This window comes from Canis lupus, chromosome 8 (genome assembly GCF_011100685.1).
Source record: "Canis lupus familiaris isolate Mischka breed German Shepherd chromosome 8, alternate assembly UU_Cfam_GSD_1.0, whole genome shotgun sequence".
Taxonomy (NCBI): Eukaryota; Metazoa; Chordata; class Mammalia; order Carnivora; family Canidae; genus Canis; species Canis lupus.
Window position 1 is genome coordinate 68,439 of NC_049229.1, and position 21,845 is coordinate 90,283.

General features: G+C 37.6%; 1 protein-coding gene across 1 annotated transcript; it reads right to left on the reverse strand.

The window, feature by feature from the left end:
- Nucleotides 1–540: 540 nt before the first annotated feature.
- On the reverse strand, nucleotides 541–14,179 carry LOC119872972 (AP-2 complex subunit mu-like). Its single transcript, XM_038544067.1, is given in 3 exon segments — nucleotides 541–1,899; nucleotides 1,902–1,990; nucleotides 14,139–14,179. Coding segments are annotated over 3 exon segments (1,347 nt in total). The 3' UTR covers nucleotides 541–682.
- Nucleotides 14,180–21,845: the final 7,666 nt, after the last annotated feature.

Here is a 21,845-nt window from a genome sequence, read left to right on the forward strand (position 1 = left end):
CTCCTTCTTCCAGCACAAAGCTATCTAGCTGGCTGATAGATCACATCTGCAACAAGAGGCATCTTTTACTTCTTTACTGTGTAAGTAATTACAATTCATACATACAGACATATCAGCATTGCCAACTTTAGACATTCATTGGTACTAAAAAAGGGATTTTACTCGTGTCAAATCTTTCTTGGTTCTTTTTTTTTTTCCCCGCTCTACAGAGTTTATTGGGTTTATAACTGGACAAAGTCACACATGTACAAAATGAAGCTCACACTATCCCAAAGCAGAATAGGGATTGAGGGCTGGGGATCCGTTACTGGCCTTTGGGGGAGCTCCGAGGTGAGGGGCAGCCAACCCTCCCGCTCCAGAGAGATGTGGCCACAGGGGAGAGGAGGAGAGGGAGCCCACCTGGCTTTGGTCACAGAACACAGAGCCTGGCACTGGGCCAGGGCTGACAGATGGATGGTGGAGTAGGAGTCCCAGAAACCACCCTGCCCAGGGAGCCCAGGGAGCCCAGGGACTGTTCCACCAGTCCCTCTCGCAAGGTGATTGGTCCAGACCTAGACTCAGGGGCTGGTGCAAAGGGAAGGCAGCAAAGCAGGAGGGAGGAGACACTGGAGTGTGGTGGCCCAGGGCACCCAGACCTGTGGAAAAGGGCGGGTAGGGAAGCAGGCTGGCTGCTACTAGGCAGCTAGCAGCGGGTCTCATAAATGCCACCGTGGCCAATGTAGTGCACCCATTTGATGACATCATGGTCGCTGTAGTTCAGCTTCGGTTCAAACACCTTCAAGTAGCGCACCTTGAGGCCAGAGGGTGCGAATGGCACCTCAAAGTTCATGGAAATGGGGGGTCGAGCCCATTTCTTCTTGTCATTGGCGGGCAGAAGTTCAATCTCTGCGTTGATCTGCGATTCCTTCAAGCCTGCCACGCGCTTTATCTTCCACACGATGGCGTTCTCTCTGGCCTTGCACTTGGCCTTCCCCTTCATGCACATCACCTGTACCCCGCTTGTATTCAGTAGAGTTGGGATCCTCACCTCAATCTTCTGAGCCAGTAAAGAGGGTTTGAAATTGGATTTGATGACCACCTTGACCTCCAGCTTGGTGCGTCCCAGTTCTCGCACTACTGGGATCACCCGGAAAGGAAGGATGATGTCCTTGGTGGTGCGATACCTCATTAGCTCAAACTCTCCATCTGGTGGGATGAAGCTGATGCTGCGTTCAGAGTCAAACTTTCTGAGTCGCACACACTGGTGGAAGGTGCAGTCATCGATGGCAATTGATTGCTTTCCGTTCTTGCTTGTTTCATCAGCTGTGCCTTTGCCTTGCTTCTCAATGACAATCTTGTCATTCATCCCAAACTTGCATTCAGGCATGCCACTCAGGTAGCTCTTTATCACCACCCGGTCTGACACATGGGCACTTAGCACCTGCCCCTGTGGGGACATGAGGAGGTTCACACTTTCCAGCACATCCAAGAAGAGCTCATTCCGGCGATACTTGATGCCCTCCCACTGCCAACCAATCTGCCCAGTCACCTGGCTGGTGATCTGGGATTGCTCTTCTTTTGTCTGATGCTGGCTCTTGATACCCTGCTGAGTGATGAAGATTTTCAGTGCTCCTGTCTCTGAATTCTGTGGATAGCCAAAGTCCAGGATCTCATCCAGCAGCTCATATATGAGCCCAAAATTGTTCTTGATATTCTCCTCGCTGATCTTGCCAAAGTAGGCAGCCATTACGTCACACATCTTATAGAGGAATTCAAAGACCATGGCAGCATTGACATTCTGCTTGGTGACAGCTGCCAACCAGATGTTGGACCGCTTAACATGGAAGAAACTGGTGCGAGCGATGTTGGTGATGGGGCTGCATACCTGCTGCCGGGTGTGGATAACATTGACCCGAAAGCATCCACTGCATTCCTCCCGGTGTCATCTCGGTAGACCTGGGAGAGGAGCACCTCCCCCTTGTGATTATAGATGAATAAGCCTCCAATCAGCCTCCTCCAATCAGCTCAGTCTCCAAGGCCCATCACTCTGAGAACAGACCTGGTGTCCACGGCTGCCTGCTCAGCACCACCCACCCCCGCCAGCCACTCTCCAGATCCCAAGATCTTTCTTGATTCTTTAATATCTATTCTTCTTTGTAAAAATAAATTAATTTCAAAATTATAGAATTACACACTTTTAAAAAAAAACCTAGCTCCCATAAAGTTCATAAATGAGACTCATTAGACAGGCAGACCAAAGTCATTTTCTCCCTGACCTCCTGTTGAAAGCATTTCACTTTCACTATCATGAATTTTCACTTATTTCTCCTGGTAGAGAGATGGGCAGATGAATAGTGAAGTCTTTTGGCAACATGACATTTCATTTATTTCCCTTCACTATAGAAGCACTGCTGAGAGTGATGAGGAAGGAGGATGCCTTGACTCATATCTCCAGTTTTTGTATGATTGATTGGAGGGGGCTAGAGGAGATGACGTAGAAGATTTTTCCTAGATGTAACACTCTAGGAAACACTAGAGACCAAGACAGGTAAGGACTGAAAAATATCCTTGGGATTTAGCAGGTAGGCAGCCAGTGGTAATTCATTAGAGAGCAATTTCTGTGAAGGAATTTGGGATAAGGAGTAAGAGTTAGGTGAGTCAGGGAGTGTCAAGCTGAGATGAAATTCATTAAGGAATGAATGGAGCATGAGCAAGTGGTTAGCATGGCCCTGAGAAGAAGGGAAGGGAATATCCATTTGGTGAGATAGAGGAGGTTGATTGCTTGCTTACGTTTAATGATGGGAGAAATATAAAGACATTTAAATATTGATGGGAAAGACCTTCTAGAGAGAGATAAGCAGAAAGTATGTAAAAAGAGAGGTCCCTGAAAAGTTACACAAGGAGGGGTTTCAGAATATAAGAGCAAGGATTCACCTTAGAAGGAAGGAAGTAATAAAATAGTTCATTAAAATGGTTAACTCCATTGAGGAGGAAGGGAAAAGAAAGGAGTTGAAATAGTGACTCTACAAAAAAAAAATCTTCATAAAACGTCAACAATTCTACCCCTTTTCATACCAAGATTAGCTCTCCATGCATTCAGGCACCAAATGACAGGATCTGAATATCGGCATCACATCTGAATGAATGCACAGAACTAGGTGGAATCAAAATATATTTAAATCTAAATTTAATGCCATGTATCTTTCCTTTCTTTAAACTTTCCCTTCTCAATATCACAGCAGTGCCCTCATGAGTAACAAGAGCAGAAATGGATTCTAAAATTGGTCATTAACCCTCTTTCTTCTCTCTAATAATCACTTATTTTTTTTTAATTTAACCAAAGTACAAAGAGTATACTTAATAATCCAAATACAAACATATTTTAAGTTTCCCTTTATGGTCTGGGTAACATTGGCCAAATCAGTATAGCATTCTAAGCTCAGGGTGGACTTAGAGAACTGTATAAAGATCTTTTCAGATCTAAGAATTCTCTGACTCTAAATTAGAGAACATTTTCCAAACAGTGAACAATTTGGTTTTAACCAGGAAAATAAATAGAAGAAATGTTTCTCTTGGATTTTCACTTTGAAATTTGTGCTTAAATTAAAACAAACAAACAAAATAATTTTTTTTTTTTTTTTTTATGATAGGCACACAGTGAGAGAGAGAGAGGCAGAGACACAGGCAGAGGGAGAAGCAGGCTCCATGCACCGGGAGCCCGATGTGGGATTCGATCCCGGGTCTCCAGGATCGCGCTCTGGGCCAAAGGCAGGCGCCAAACCGCTGCGCCACCCAGGGATCCCCCCAAACAAACAAAATAAAACAGAGTTAGATTTCTTTTCTTGTTTTAGATTTCTTTTCAAATAGTGTTTATATTTTACACAAAGTTCTTCTCTATTATTGTTTAGTTTTCTGTCTGAAGTCAAATACCATTAATGTCATTTTGCTCTTTAATATATTTTATAATACATCAAGCTGTTTTCTCTATTAAAATAATGGAGCTTGGGGTGCCTGGGTGGCTCAGCGGTTGAGCGTCTGCCTTGGGCTCAGGGCAGGATCCTGGAGTTCCAGGATCCCTGCATGGAGCCTGCTTCTCCCTCTGCCTATGTCTCTGCCTCTCTCTCTGTCTGTCTCTCATGAATAAATAAATAAAATCTTTAAGAAAATAAAAAATAAAATAATGGAGCTTAATTCAAAATAAAATTGTTATTTTTTTGCCTGTTTCATTTCTATAGTACACTTAAAATCAATCCAAATATCCAGAGAAACTGAAGTACATGTACTAATAAATTTGGCAGAATCATTGGTCTTTTTCAAAAGTCCTGATTTCTTAAAAAGGCTCAAGATAAAGATCATAATTTGATAAGATCAAATTAAATAAAGATCAGATTATGATTTTTATTCATGTGAGAACCAATTTATTTTTCACCTCCATGAGAAATGAAATGGGCCTCTGTGATTGCTTAGATAGAACTCTCGTGCAAAAAACCGAAACCTACTCAAACTAGCCCAAGTCAAAAACTTGCAGTGTTGTTAAAAGGATACAAAAGATTCTCATAGAAATGACACAACAGGGATCTCAACCAGAAAAAAGTAAAACTTGGTCAGAAGCAGGCCCACCCTGATATCTGTAGCACATGGCACAAGAGTACAATGAAGACTTATACACCATATGAGCAAATATTTAAAAGTGGTAAGTCAAAATACTAATATATTTGTTAAGTAAGATATATTTGCTCTTTCTAGTCGACAAACCTGATAACTTTTAAAATGTAAACCTATGGTCTATTATGACTGAAAGTTAGCAAGATATCACATATAAATGAATTTAATTATTATTATACATATCTGGGTTTATTGCTGGTCAGCAGATGTTTGGATGACTACTAAAATGTATATAAACAATAAATAACATTTACTCTAAAAAATTAATTCTTGCTTTTGTTCCAGCAAAACTGCTGATTATGTTGTCAACTTTATGACAACATAATCAGCAGTTTTGTTTTTTATTATTATTATTAAATATTCACTTAATATGTTTTATCGATGGTAATGCTTAATTAGACAAACCACACTTGAGTCACTGTGGTTCTTAAATAATATGTTTGTTTCAACTTGGACAACCATTGTTCTTATGAGGCAGTGGCAACAGGAAGTGTCAATAACTCAGAAGTGAACCAAGGATTTTATATCCCATAACTTAAAATTTAAGATTGCATATGAAAATTATTACTCCACAAAAAATACTACAAAATATACTAGTTTCATATCAATCCATAAAATTTATATTTCATCAACTCTTTTTACAATATCTAGAACCTCTCAGTTATATAAAAAATAGTATTATGTATGTTACAACACATTTATATACATTTATAAATGATACGAATTGTTTAATATTATAAAATGATCCTTTTCCACCATGTACAACTATTCTAATACTATGCTAATTTGTGAATTCCTCTGGAGTCACAAATTGGAACATTCGAAAAAACCAAAAAAATATACATCCTGCACTATTGTAAATGACATTTTCTTGTGCAACAATCCTATTGCACTCATGCTGGTTTAGACAAACATTTGACAGGTAAGCCAGTCTTTTCTCTTACTCAAAAGCCTCTACCTGCCCCAGGATGCCCTGCATTTTGAAGCAATGCCTGTCTCTGACATCAAAGAGACACAACAACTGGTACCACTGCTTTTGTTTTCAAAGACACAGGGCAGAGGATACAGAGAAGCATTTCTATTAGGACTGAAGCATTAGTTGTGTTAGTCACAAGAATGAATGTTCAGAATTTAGGGTCTTGCTGTGCCAATGTGGAGTATTGGCTACTGAATTTTAGAAGTGCCCTTGAGTTCTCTAGTGACGTAATTTTCCTTGTGTGAGTTTGTAATATGTGGACCCCACATACTTTAAATGGTCCATGGCAGGACCTTTTATTGACCTTTTCTGTCAATCTTACAGCAATCCTACACATGAAGTTTGGAAAATCTGGAAGCACACAACTCTATTTCTCAATGAGGCACATGGTCTTAGTGCTGCTTCTTTGCATTTTTGCCACATTTTCTTGCCACTTTCTTCAGACTGGCTCTCTGTGCTCTATATGGTTCTACCTAAATTTTACGTGGTTTGTGGCTTTGGCATGCAAAGGCTCTCACCCCCTCTACTGAATCTTTCAGTTTAGGTTCCATTCATCATGTGATAGTCTGCCTGGCCCATCATGGATGAGATGTCCACCTCTGGTTCAGCTGGGGCTAAGAAAAGCATAATTTGTAGAGTGATGTCCAATTTACATATTAATCTTTAAATTTTTTCATATTAATCTTTTTATGACCTATTAGCAATTGGAATCTTCTTTGTACCCAGAAGTAATATTATGCAAAATGTAAAGATTTCATCATGTGCTTTATACTTCAAAAAGTGAATATTTCAATATGAAGAAAACGGTAAGAATATAAACTTATTAAAAGGTAATTTAACTCCTGAAAATATCAGATGTCAAGGCAGTGGTTTTGCTGTTTTGATTTTTGTATTTCCAGTGGAACATATTAAATAAATGAAGGGGTGAATGATGAATCTCTTCTACCTTCTATCAGATATGTTTGATGATGTTACACAAAGTGAGCCCTATGTCTTCTAGCACTAACTAGTTGAGTGTTTCCAGAAAAGTCATGTACTGTCATCTTTCTCCCAGAAAAGGTCAAGCTCTCTTTCTTGGCTTAACATTTATTATCTCTGCCTAGACTACTCTTCCCAAAATTGTAGAACCCATTCATTCTCGAACTTGTGGTCCATGGTCAACTGTGAACTCCTCAGAGGCCTTCTCTGACTGTTACTGGTTACTTCAGGTACTTTCTCTCATCTCTTAGCTGTTGGCTTCAAAATAGTTATCCAAATTTGTAATTATCTTATTCATCCAGCTGTTTATTTTGTCTTCTCTGCCATGCCAAAAGTTCTACATCCTAAAACCCAGCTATTATCTTAATATCCAGGTATCATTTTGGCATATAATAAGTGCTAATTAGTATTTGTTCAATGCATGAGTTTTGAAATAAGGCTGAACTGGCCCTATTAGATCACAGTACTAAGATCAAAGTTGCACAACATTAACAATGGCAGACAACAATAATTAAACAGATTGTAATTTCTACTTAAAACATAATCAGGGAACAAAACTGTTACCAAGCAAGATGGAACAAATTGTTCATTGCATAAGATCTAATGTTGCTTAATCAAGAAACAGGAATTTCACAAAAACTTCATTAAGTAGACCAACATCATACAATTTCTGTTGTGTAATATGTAAATTTCAAGTGTTCATGATTTTGTTTATAATCTAATCATACAATAAATATTAACTCAAGGATAAGATGGTGCAGGGTCAGTGCAAGGCTACCCCATGAAAATTGCAAACATTGATCTTTCAATTGGTTGTTTTGTCCTTTAAAGGTAGATAATTGCATTGACCTGGGCTAGATTGACAAACTACTTCCAAACTATAAAAAAATTGCCTAATTATAGCAATTACCAGGTCAAAAGGGGTGAAGCATTTTATAGCTTTTATTTCATGTTGCTCTGTGGCAAGAGGTGATGCAATTTGCCTCAGCACCAGGAAGAGAATTATGAATACTTATCAATTGGTCAATTGAAATGGAGATGATTTTCTGGTTGAGATTTTTTTTTCACCTCCTTATAACAGTGGTTTCCTTAATAGCCATTTTTAAAATTACAAGCAAGTGCTTTCAGTATTTCCTGACTACAGTAAGTTTTGGAAGTCTATTTCAATGTCACTTATTAAACTGTGAACCCCTGAATTGGCAGACCGTCATATTTGTCCTGAATCTCCCAATCTTGTCTAACACATTTTAGATAGTAATATTTATTGAATTAAATAGAAAATAACTGTGAAAATAAATAGATATAAAATGATATTTTTTTGGACTACTGTGAAATTAAGAACTTCAGTCTAAGCCTAAATGATCAGTTAAGTTTGCCAAGTCAGTAAAACAAAAGCCTCACATTAATGGTTCAAGATTATGTAAACAAAATAACTCGTTGAATCCTATCTTTTTTACTTTTCAACTGAGTTCTTTGGACACGGTCTCCAATATAGATTCAGTTCTTTCATTTGATTACTTTATTAAAATTTAAACATTATAAAAGCACTAAAAGCAAATGCTTTTTATCTTAAGAATTAGGTAATGGAATATTTAATAAAAAATAATTATGCTTTATAGAAACCCCATGAGTCAGAGTAGGAGTTATCAAAAAGTTTAAAAGTCTACTGTAAGATAGGGAGAGAAGAGGGCACTTTGGCATCTATGAAAATTATTAACATACATTTCTTTTGATCAAAAGTTCTTTATCTTTGAATATGGAAATACCTGAACATGCGTGAAATAGCATATGGACAAGGTAATTTATTAGCATAACTTGTAACAACATGATATTAGAAATAACCTAAATGTCCATCAATAAGTAACTAGCTGGGGGCACCTAGGTGGCTCAGTGTGTTAAGTGTCCAACTCTTGGTTTCAGCTCAGGTCATAATCTGGGGGTCATGGGATCAAGCCCTACATTGGGCTCCACACTCATGCTCTCTCTCTCTAAATAAATAAATAAATAAATAAATAAATAAATAAATAAATAATATCTTAAGCAACTAGCTAAATGCATTAGAATATATTCACATGATGGAATGCCTTACAGCCATCAAAAAATAAAATAACCAACATGCAGAAAAATTAAGGTGCAATATATGTGCTTTCCATGTATGTAAAATAAGAGAAAAAGAATATATGTGTGTGAGTGTATGAGTGAGTGTTTATATGTATAGGCAGAAAATATCTTTGGAAGGACACAGGGGAAACTTGATCTTGCCTTTCTGACCAGAGGAAACTGAATAGCTAAAGGGTAGATGTGGGAGGAAGATTTTTCTCTATACTTCCCTTCTCTGGTTTTGGATTTTGGTCTATGTGACAATATCACCTAGACAAAAACAAAGAAATGCATTTTGAAACACAGAAAAATAAAACCAAGTAAGAAATATTTTCCTCATATAGTCATAGCCTAGATTGCACCGATTTCTCCATAATCTTCCTCTCATTTGATTTGCCAACTTGCGATCACCATTGCCAGCTTCTTAAAAATAAACTTCTAGGAACAAAAAAAGGAGAGAAAGAGAGCATATAAAACAGAGACGAGATGAAGGATGGTGAAAAAGAAAAGCAGAAGGAGAAGGAAGGTGGGAGGAAAAGGAGAAGAAACAGAAAGATGGCTTTATATAAGGACAGAGAGAAGTTCCTTTGGATCCTTTTAGTGAGGGTTTTGAAAAAAGTACAACTTCAAGGTGTATTATTCATTCCACTTGTTAATTTCCCAACAGCTCACACCTTTCATCTGAAACTCCTATATTTTTTTAGCTTTTAAAAGTTTCACAATGTATTCACAATGTAGATTTCTGTGACTTAAGTGACTCATACTGAAGTCTAAGAAGCAGTTGCCCAGAAAATAAATTCAGAAACGTGCCCTACCCTGTCTTGCCCCAACCCCTTTCTTTTTTTTTTTTTTTTATATTGCCCCAACCCCTTTCTTAAACCCACTCACAAAACCATGCTCAAGTTAAGTAAAGAATACAAATTAGAAAAGTAATAAAGCCAGCAATTATGTTTTTGTTTTGTGGATTGGTTAGTTGGTTTCTATTTCAGAAATAACCTGGTGTAGAGTTAAGAATATCAGAGCAGGCACCAGTACTGGTTGTCACACTAGCATCTATTGGGCATTACCAGGCACTAGAGAAATAGTCTGTGAGGCTCTGGAGATACATCAGCAAAGAGAACAGTTTTTGCCTTTGAAGAGCTCATTCTCTAGTAGGAGGGAGAGATTTGCATATAACCAACTGAAGCACAAGGTGATAAGCATCATACTGGCAGCATCTGGTGCCATCAAGAGCTGAGAAGGGAGAGCGAAGTTCTGCTAGGTTGGGGGAGGCGAGCTGCTGGTAGAAAGGAAGTGATGTTGGAGCTTTGCTTTGAAGAATAAGCAGCTTTCTTTTTCCAGGCAGGCAAGGGGTGAAGAGCATCTCAGACAGAATTATGAAACAGTAAGTCACTTATGGGCTGTGGCATGGATAAGACCAGGCATATGAAATTCCCAGCATACTAACTATATGTATCTTTCTTTCCCCCACTGAAGAATGGTAATGAAATGAAAGTGAGAAGTTATTATTAGCAGTAATACCCTCTGCCTTACCAAAAACAAACAAATAAATCTGCAAAGCAGTACTTTATTTTTTGAAAGACTTAAGTTGTGACTTTGGTATTTGAAAACACTTCCAACCAGTCTCTAAGATCACTCCATCTCCACCATATTAAGATTCAGATGAGAGAAGAATGTGTTGTTTTGTGTCATTTCAACCTCTTTCCACCCCCACCTCTCACCTCCTACTCCTCTCTTTTTATGTGTCCTGAAGATACAAGGAAAGTGATGGTAAGAATCTCCCTGTTTTTCACCAGGTAACACTAACACTGTGACTTAAGATCTAAAAGAAGTGCTAAGAACTTTGGCAGGTCAATGAATTACCATGATCTCCTCACCAGAGACTAAAGCCTGGTGCTTATGGTACACACAGATCCCCAGGGCTTGACATACCAGAAAGAAGGTAAAATATTCCATCTTGTATGCAAATGGTATTCATTAGCCACAAGCACCTGGCCAAGTGGATCTGTTGTTATAAAATCTCAATAGCAGTATTGTCAAGGAGTGGTCCTGGTAAAAGGCACTTAGCTTCAGCATGGAGAAATGGATTGCTGGCCACAGATTCCCCTAGCCTGATCCAACTTGCTTATATCTCCAAAAGAAATGGAGGGAAAGAATGTAAACAACTCTGAACAGCATATTTTCACACTAGCAAAATGATTCAGAGGTTATACCAACAACTCAATGATTCATTCATAATTTGAATGGGAAAAGAAATTTGTCAATAGGAATGTGTTTGGTGTGGAGTAAAGAATCCTGGCAATGTTAGCCCCAGGATGAAGTTATTATAGTATTGTCTTCTTCTCTTCATGGTCCCAAAGATGAATGTATTTAACAACTTAATTTTAATAATACACTGATGAGAAGGACAAGCAGGAAGGATAGTATAGGAATATGTTACTTCTCATGAAACAGTTTCCTTATTTTCTTTGTTTCTGGAGAATGTATTGTATTTCTTAATAACTGAAACCTAGATGAATCATCGGTCTCCTAAATACCTTGTAAGCTAGTCTACCACTCCGTCTACATGACTACACCTGTTCCCCAGCTCACCCTCATCAACTTCCCAAGGAAATGTACTTGGACATGACATTGAATCAGCATTTCTAAAGTCCTATAGTAGAGAATGACATGACATATCACTTCAAATAAGCAGTAGCTGAAAACAGTCCTATAACCTGGGGCTAAGAGAACCAGGATTATTGTTTTTTTTCCCCATACTCTCACTCATCAGATTCACAGTCTCAGGTATTCAAGTCCAAAGGATTTGTTCTGGGGGGAAATTATACCAAGATAGATTTTTATATATTCATATATCATATAATATGTGTAATTTTATACTATATTATAAAACCATTTCATGTATATAGATAGCTGTATAGAAGAATGAAGACAGTGAATTTTACCAAAAAATAAAGCCTTCCACTTGCATACCAACAACTTGTTAAAGCATGTATACTGATTTTTTAATGGAATTCTTTCTAAAAGAAATTACATCTTGTCCTTATTAAGCAGTAGTTCATGGATATCATTTAAATTTTTCTTGCTGATTTGGAGTCTTAATTAACTATCAATCTCATTAAGAATGTATGCATATGAAATCTGTCTCCTTTTTTATCAACTCTTCTTGCCTTCCTTTGAGTTTGTTGTTCTCAATGTTCTATTCACAGAGAAAATAGATACATTTTTTAATACTTTCACACACACACACAAGATGAAAAGTCGATAAGCTCAGTTTTGTAGAATCAGTAACTGCAAAGGACATGGATTTAGTGCAGAGATTTTGTAAAAATTGTCTAGAGAACTTAAAAGCCTTTATCACCTAATTACAATTCAGAGATCTGGCCCAGAAGGTTTTGGTACTGGCAAGGTGTTGCTGTAATTTTATACTAAATATAAAAGACTTTAAAAAATTTTTGGTACACCTACAAAATAAAATAAAATAAAAGGTAAGTGGCATTTTTTCTTAACTTGGTAAGGCTTCCTTCTCCACATACCAATCAAAGATGCTTTAAATGAAAATGTCACATGAAATATTATAATATTTCTGGCTCCGTAGTGGACTGAAAATATACTACAGAAACTTGAAAATATTTGGTTTCCTATTCAACAAGATTTAAATTTAGGAATTATCAACAGAACCTATATTATTCCATCTGTAGGTTCATAAGCAAAAGATAAGTTCTAAATTATCACTCCCAAGGATCATTCTGATGTAGTCTAATTTTGAATAATATTTGAATAATCTTATTTTTAATATACTTGAATATATGAATTTTTAGGTAAATAAAATAAGCATCAGTTTCAGTAATCATTTGTAGTTTTTCTGATATGAATCCATATCTAATCAGAAATATTACTTGCTTACTTATACTTAACCATGTTTCTAAATTATTTCCCTATTTGCTGTACAAAAATACAGTAACAAGGGTGCCTGGGTGGCATGGTCAGTTGAGCATCTGACTCTTGGTTTCAGCTCAGATCATAGTCTCAAGGTCGTGAGATCTAGCCCTGCTTCCTGCTCTGCACTCAGCGCAGAGTCTGCCTAAGTCTCCCTCTGCCTCTACCCTTCCCACCTCAACCATGCTCTCTCTCAAATAAATACATCTTTAAAAAACTACAGTAACAATATTTAATAAGCAAACATGTGAATGCTTATCAGAAACAAACATTGAACAACCTTAACTAATCATCTTCATTTTAATTTTATCTAGCTCTCTTTGAAGCAATGGTGGTGCTGAAAAATTCACAACTCAGTTCACAGACCCAGTGCCAAATATTTGAGTATTCTAGCTTTGAGAATTCTGAACTTCATTATATTTTGTTTCTTTTTTTTTAAATAATAAATTTATTTTTTATTGGTGTTCACTTTGCCAACATACAGAATAACACCCAGTGCTCATCCCGTCAAGTGCCCCCCTCAGTGCCCATCACCCAGTCACCCCCACCCCCCGCCCTCCTCCCCTTCCACCACCCCTAGTTCATTTCCCAGAGTTAGGAGTCTTTATGTTCTGTCTCCCTTTCTGATATTTCCCACGCATTTCCTCTCCCTTCCCTTATATGCCCTTTCACTATTATTTATATTCCCCAAATGAATGAGAACATACACTATTTGTCCTTCTCCGATTGACTTACTTCACTCAGCATAATACCCTCCAGTTCCATCCACGTTTCATATGCTTACAGATGGTTAAGTTTGATCTGAGAAGATGCTCTCAGGAAGAGACTAAAACCTCATCTTGTTGCATAAATAGAGTGACCGTATATTCCATTTGTCCAGGACAGCCCCTATTTATGCTAGTCATCACAATCTAATTTCAATAGGGCCCCCATGTCCCTCAAAATGTCCCATTTTAAGCTATAAATTACAAGGTCATCCTATCTATTAGGTTAATTCAGAGACAATGGAATGATTTTGCTTCTTCAACTAAAACTTGAGCACCTTGGATTCTTAGGAGAAGGTAGAAGAGTCAAGAAAGACAAGAGAAGACAAGATGTTGGGGAAGATTCTTTGGTTTCCCATTTGTAAAAAGAAAGTGAACATCAAGTTGGAAGACTATATTATCATTCAACATGTCTTATGCCTGCTTCTAACCTGGCAGTTCAGTAATATCTGGTGTATTTTCCAAAAATTGAAATAACATATAGGGTTAGAAGATATTTAGAACTAGGTGACTTTGAGACACACATTTTTGAGGATCTCTGAGTTAAATTCTTTTTTTGTCAAGATTTCATTTATTCATTCATTAGAGACACACAGAGAGAGAGAGAGAGGCAGAGACACAGGCAGAGGGAGAAGCAGGCTCCACGCAGGGAGCCCGACGTGGGACTCGATCCCGGGCCTCCAGGATCACGTCCTGGGCCGAAGGCAGCGCTAAACTGCTGAGCCACCCGAGCTGACCTCTGAGTTAAATTCTTGAAGTGATATTCCACACTCATCATTTTGGATAGTGCCATTTCCTTTATAATATGCTGCCTTCTAATCCATGGATATATGAAATAAAAAAAGATAATTACTTAATTTTGTCCTGGGGTTCTTAAAGCTTTAATAACCTACCTGCACTTTTACTGGCAATTTTTGATAACAAGGACCCTGCAAGGGCCAAGCCTTAATGGCTGCTGCCACTGCTAGCGAGCCCAGTGGTCCTATAAAGACTGATTTCCTGTCATACAGCGGGGCAGATAGCCAGACACACATTTGGGGAAAGTGACCAGGAATAACCTCCAGAGACTCGGAGTTAAACTATGCCATTTGCTAGTTTTGTAAACCTGAACAAAATCAAAATCAGATCATAGCAAACTGAGGTTTTCTACAATTTTATTTGTAAACAGAGAGCTAGACCTCTAAGATAAGATCCAGCTCAAACAACTTGGAAATACCTTGAACTTTGTTTTAATGGCTTAAGCAAAATACATATATTCTCTGACTCTGAGGAAGATTAGCAATCAGATCCTCTTCATATCCAGCATGTCAACCTCCAAATTGCAGAGTTTCCTATGGGCCTCTCTCCTAAAAACAATTACACTATGTAGTATTTTCCTACCAGGAGTTGAGTTTTGTTTGATTATTTGTTTTCCACTCGTTCCTTTTTTCTTCATTGAAATTCTAGAGTGAATCCAACTTCTTTGTTTCCAATTGTCTGTTCCATATTATGTCACTAAGGTATCGGTTAGTTATTATCTGTGATATTTTCTTTCCAATCTCCTTCCTGACCTTTGATCTGTCTCCATCTCAAATTTAAATTTTGGTTTTCTGAGGCAGAAACTCTATCTAAAGCTCAGTATTTAGTCAACACTATGCTTTCTCTGAAAATGTAGCTTCCTCTGACATTTTTTTAAAATATAAGATTGATTCCTTTATTTATTTCCAGGTCCACTTCAGTATCATAACTTTTCATAGTGTCTTGTAAGTTATATTAGCTGAACTAATTAATTAATTCTTTTTTAACTTGTGGGTTTTTTTAAAAGTAACATAAAATTTACCTTCTTCGTTGTTTTAAAGTGTGCAGTTTGCAGTATTAAGTATATTTACAGTGTTGTACAACAGATCTCCACAGCCTTTTCATCTTGCAAAACTGAAATTCTGTAACCCATTAAAAAGCAGCTCCCCATCTCTTTCTCCCTAAGGTCCTGGCAGCCACCTTCCTACTTTCTATTCCTATGAATTTGACTACTTTAGATAGCTCATATAAGTGGCATTTTAAACACAATCTGATCTATATTTTTATTACATATACAGTCACAAGAGCCATGGCAATATGATTTTATATGTTAGTATATTAGCACGTTAATTGTTTCAAAGAGCTTGCATTGATATTAAGTCCCCCTTTATTCAGTACTTTCTCTCCTGTCACCCTCTTTCTCAGACTTCCCACTCTTCGAACCCTTTTCATCATGGCCTTCAAAACTCAATCCCACTGTAAGCAAGCATTCTGTACTCTTAGTCTTAACTGAAACCTCAATTTCCCTGGAGAATCTTTTCTCTCTCCAAACCTATAATGAAGGCTCTTTGTTCTCTTATAACTCACACAGTCCAAGGCCATGGTGATGGGGTATAGGAAGGAGTATATAAGTTAATAGCTAATAGTCTTATGGTTAGTAGTAATAGAGACTCAGACTAATATCTAGCATAACCTTAAAAAATTATGGACCTATATAACTGAAGAGAGGTATTCTCAAAGATGCAAACAAATATCAGAAATATTATTATTCCAACTTTCAGCCATTATTTCTACTTGTCTCTGCTCAAAATAATTTTCTCAGGATTCTATGGCCATCTTCTAGGCAGTGGGCAAGATGGCTGCTGATAACAAGGTCACATCATCTTTACCCTCATCTTGAAGAGTACATCTACAATTCAGAAGTACTGTAGTTGAATAGCTTGGGTAATAAAGCTATTCTTTGATCCAGTTACTTTCTGTGCAAACACTTTCCATAACTTTCTATTGGTCCAGCCTGGGACATAAGTCCACTAATTTGTGAGGCTGAACACCAAAATAGATAGCTCCTCCAAAATCACATGAAGTTCATATCTTCAAAGAAAAACATAACAGGCTATCTACTAGAGAAGAAGTGGCATTCTTTAGCACCTCGTGTTAGTTTTAAATCATTTCTTCTTTATCTTCCTCTAATAAAAGCTAACAAACCTCTCCTCCTTTGAGACATGTTACCCAGCTCCTATTCTCAGCCATCTACTGTCATTGGTCAATACTTAACTTAGATGGGTTTGGCACAAGTTTTTCAAAATATTTATCATCATAGTGTACTACTTCCATGTCCATTTGGATGACTTCTCCAATAGCCTAAAGTCTTAAGTTCATAGTTCCTTGGTCCCCTAAAATCTAGTCTTCTTAATTTTCTTTTTTCTAAATCTTATCAACCATGGAAATCTTCTTTTTAAAAAACCTTAAGATTCTAGTGTTAATCTCTCTGACCACAAATTCTGACTTTCTCCCACTGTGTCCACATGGACATCTAACAGAAACAGCAAGCCTGATATGTCTAATTGATAAATCATGGTAGACTGTATTAAGATTGTGCCCCAGGCACTGCTACAGTTCATACACCTTGTCTCTGACCTGCTTGCCCACCTGACAAAGAGCAGCTACCCATCAGCAGTGATTCCAGCTCTGACCAGATCTCCTCCTTTGGGTTTTCTGAGTACCAATCAATCTAGGTGTACATGCAATAACATGTAAAAGGCACCAGCTTTAATCTCAGGTCATCCAGATGTTGTGAGCATCAAACAAGTTCCCTCTGGCCACATGAGTTCCAGTTTGTTTCCTCAGGTTCCACTCTGTCCCTATGGACCTCAGCTTGCATTTTCCTTTCCTATGTGTCCTGCTGACCTACCCTAACTGCAAGCCCACCATCATATGCAGAGGGGACTTAAAGATATTGTTTCTCCAGATTCCCTTCATGATGATTAGCAACTTTTCTCTGATCTTCCAACATCACTGTTAAGATTTCTGTGCCTCCAGGTTCTTGTACACTTTGTACGATCTAATCCCTACAATAAATCTATTTCATATCACTCATAGGGGTACTCCTTCCCTAGTCAAGCTGTAACTGAGACACCTGATTGGAGGTTATTGCACAAAACTGTAACAAGTATCTATAGAAAAATAAAAGTCCTTAAGAAGCAAAAGAATTCACATCAAATGGGAATTTATATTCTTAGATGTGTTTGAAAAGTTCTGTATGATTGGAAATGAGAGGAATAGCAGGACTGAAAAACACTCATAAATTTTATGTCTCAAATCACTTAGGATGCTATTTCTATGTAACCTCATCCCTTTTTCCATTCCACATAAAATCAAGAATCATTAACAATTTTTTACTAACTGGTCCTATGCTTTTCCCCACCAACCTCAACCAAACATTTTATGTTACATTTTAGTACAAAATGGTAGATTCAAAAAAAAAAAAAAAAAGGTAGATTCAGCCTATTTTCCACTTTTCTTCTTCTGTATACCCCATAAGATTATAATAAGGATTATCTAAAATTATAAAAACACAATAACTAAAATAAAATAGTGGAAGCATACAAAAACAAGTACTTTAACATATTTCTGGAATATGGAAATTGAGAAAGAATACCTCTTGTCCTTTAGCCCAAAATAAGAGAGAAGGAGGCTTCAGCAGATATGGGAAACACCTTGTCCAGCAGAAATCAAGATGCTTCAGAATAGAGACTATAGGTAGAAGAAAGGTCAGGAGAAAGTGGACATGAAAACGAGATTAAATGAAGACCTGTATAAGACATAGACACCTGTCTTCTCACGCAGAATGACTTGTAGTTAGGCATTTCACTGGTGCCAGAAAGCAAAGCCCCTCTCCTTCTAGTATTAGTTAAAAGAAAAGGCAGCTGGCTCACTTCCCTCTAACTATAATGTAAAGCTTCTAGCCACCAAACTTCTTCACATACAGAACACACCATAACCTTTTAATTCCCTCAGTTTGAAATAGAAATGGGCAACAAATGACTACCAGAAAACTGAGAGAAGGTTGCAGTGTAACAGAAAGACCAAGATAAATAACAAAATTTTCCCCTAAACAAAAAGAATATCCAGGAAACAGCAGAAGAAAGCCTTAAGTAAAACTTTAGTGTCCTTACACAGAAAATACTAAAGAAAACAAAATTGAGAATCAATATAAAGTCTAGTTATTAAGAATTCTAAAGAGATGAGAGCAATTTATCAAAGAATTAAAATAAGATAATTCTCCGGAGATGAAAGGAGGACCTGTCTCCAATCTGGTAGGGTCTACTTGCAACCAATGGTATGAATTTAAAAAGAACCACACTTGGGCACATTATTATAAAACTTCAAAACTCCAAAAGTTAAAAGATATTAAAAAGCTTCCACAGAGGGCTGGGAAAGACAATTGTGTACACAGAAATTAGAATCAGAAGCATTGATTCCTGGGATTCCTGGGTGGCTTGGTGGTGGAGTGTCTGCCTTTGGTTCATTCTGAGGCCTGGGATAGAGTCCAGCATCAGGCTCCCCGCAGGGAGCCTGTTTCTCCCTCTGCCTGTGTCTCTGCCTCTCTCTGTGGGCTCTCATGAATAAATAAATAAAATCTTAAAAAAAAAAGCATTGATTCCTTTTTGTTTTATTAGCGACACCACATAGTACAGCAATATTTTTAAGGTTCTGTGGGAAGCTTTTTTCCAACTTAGCATTCTCTATGCAGCCAAACCATTAATCAAGTGGGAGAGAATGAAAAAGAACTTTTTGGTCTGAAAGCACTGATAGATTTGTCTCCATACCCCCTTCCTTGGGAAGTTCCATGAGGAGTGGTGACAGGTATGAGAGTTGTGTGAGGTAAACCCTCATAACTCATAGCAGGATGACACTAGGAAGTGTCAAAGTTGATAAGTCAAGAAATCGCAGTATACATGATTTATTGGAGACATGGAGTTAACCACCAGAATAACAAAACAAAACAAAAAAAAAATGAAGTTGTAAAAGTAGCGACTTCTAAAGAAGGACTTAGGTGGTAGGGTATGTACAACTTTAACCATGTACATATATTAACCTGAAGTAATTTTTAAATGTACTACCAGAGCTCCAATTAAAATTCTTTGTCTAATGTTTTATAATATTAACTACATGGACTGTGGTGAGCAGAATGATGCCCACAACAGGACCACATCTTGTGAATATGTTATCTTATGTAGCAGGAAGGGACTTTGCAGATATGATTAAGGTTCAGGATCCTGAGATGGGGAGATTAGCATAAATTAACTAGGTGGGCCTGACATAATCACAAGGTCCTTAAAAGAGAAGAGGAGGGCAGCCCCGGTGGCTCAGCTGTTTAATACTGCCTTCAGCCTGGGGTGTGATCCTAGAGACCCGGGATCGAGTCCCACATTGGGCTCCCTGCACAGAGCCTGCTTCTCCCTCTGCTTGTCTCTCTCTCTCTCTCTCTCTGTCATGAATAAATAAATAAAGTCTTTAAAAAAAAGTAGATGAGGAAAGCAGAAGGGAGTCAGAGGAGATGTGACTAGGAAGAGTAGGTGGAGAGGTGTAACTTTGCTGGCTTTAGAGATGGAAGAAGATGCCAAAAATGTAGGCAGTCTCTGGAAACTGGAAAGGCAAAGACATTGATTCACCCCCGGAGACTCCAGAAGGGAATACAGTCCTGTTGACCCCTCAATTTTATTTCAGGAAGATCCATGGCATGCTTCTAACCTGCCAAAGTATAAGAAAGATTTTTGTTTTATATTACCATGTTTGTGGTCATTTGTTACAGCAACAATAGAAGACTAATACATGGACTTACATGACTGGAATTAACTCCTTTTGATGTTTTCCCATCTTAGACTATTATTTTCCTTTCAGCTATTACATTATGATCAGGTTTTCCATTTTAAAGGGCAGCAAAACAGACCCTTTGCTTTTCCTATTTTATAGGTACTGGCTTTTTTGATTAGTATTTCAGGCAGTTTACTACCATAGTATCAAATCTTCCTTGGTATCAATTTTGGATCCATTATAATGTGTCTATTTTCAGTGAAGCCATGATGGAACATTTTTTGATGATCTTCTTTCCTAGAAACCTGAATAATTTCATCTGATTGCCCATGTCTTTTTTCAAGAGCTTCAACATCCAGAAACCACACTTCTTTCAGAAACAAAAAAGAAAGCGATTAAGTGAAAGAAAAAATGATTCTGTTTTTTTCTGACACAATTAGTTTTATTTCTCTGTATCAAGTCTTCTAGACATAACTTCAGGTGTCACAGCAAGGTCAGAAGCTTTTGCTAAACACTCCACTTAATAATCATGTATTTTCATTTAATTATACCTTAAAGTAATTTTATGGTTGTCATTATATATGTACTAATCTTCACTTTCTCTAAACTGAAATTCTCTTTGCCTCTTTGTGGGGAAAACATGGACTTTGAGCTAAATATATCTAGATTCCATACCTGGCTCTCTCATTTACAGTCTACATAACCTTGGGCAAGTTATTTAACCTCTCTGAGCTTTCTCCAACCATAAATACAGAGGTTGTAATGCTTTATACTGCCTACCTCACCTCTGCACTACTGACATTTTTTTAAATAATAAATTTATTTTTTATTGGTGTTCAATTTGCCAACATACAGAATAACCCCCAGTGCCCGTCACCCACTCACTCCCACCCCCCGCCCTCCTCCCCTTCCACCACCCCTAGTTCGTTTCCCAGAGTTAGGAGTCTTCATGTTCTGTCTTCCTTTCTGATATTTCCTACCCATTTCTTCTCCTTTCCCTTCTATTCCCTTTCACTATTATTTATATTCCCCAAATGATTGAGACCATATAATGTTTGTCCTTCTCCAATTGACTTATTTCACTCAGCATAATACCCTCCAGTTCCATCCACATCGAAGCAAATGGTGGGTACCTGTCATTTCTAATGGCTGAGGAATATTCCATTGTATACATAAACCACATCTTCTTTCTCCATTCATCTTTCGATGGACGCTGTTTGTTGTAAGGAGCTGTCCTCGTGTTTTTCAGCAGCCCTGGTCTCTCTATTCGTTAGATGTGAGTACATCCCCCACTCCTTGTTACAATCAAAATTTTTTCCAGACATTGTCAAATGCCCCCCTGGGACAACGATTACTTGTTTGTTGAGTGGGTTAAATGAAATTCTGTGAGTCATTTAGCACATTTTGACGCATAATAGGTACACAATAAATGTAATTTTTGTATTATTGGTAGACCTGGGTTCTCAATAATGACAACAACCACATTGTATTGCATAAAAACAAAGAATGAGAAATCAGAGAATGAAAATTTTTAAGTTATTATTATCAGGGTAAGATTGGCTATAATTCAGAAAGGAAATAATTCAGTATTAGTTCGATTAGGATTATAGGAGTTTGGTTGTGCCTATTCTGAGGGAAGGAGAGGAGGGAACCTGAGTAAGTTAAAGCATTTGTGAATTTGACAGATACCAATTTCAACACTAGCTGACATTTTTTTCTTCTTTTAGTCCCCTGAGAAAAACACAGCCATTGGAATTATTTTTTTAATAATAAATTTATTTTTTATTGGTGTTCTATTTGCCAACATACAGAATAACACCCAGTGCTCATCCCGTCAAGTGACCCCCCCA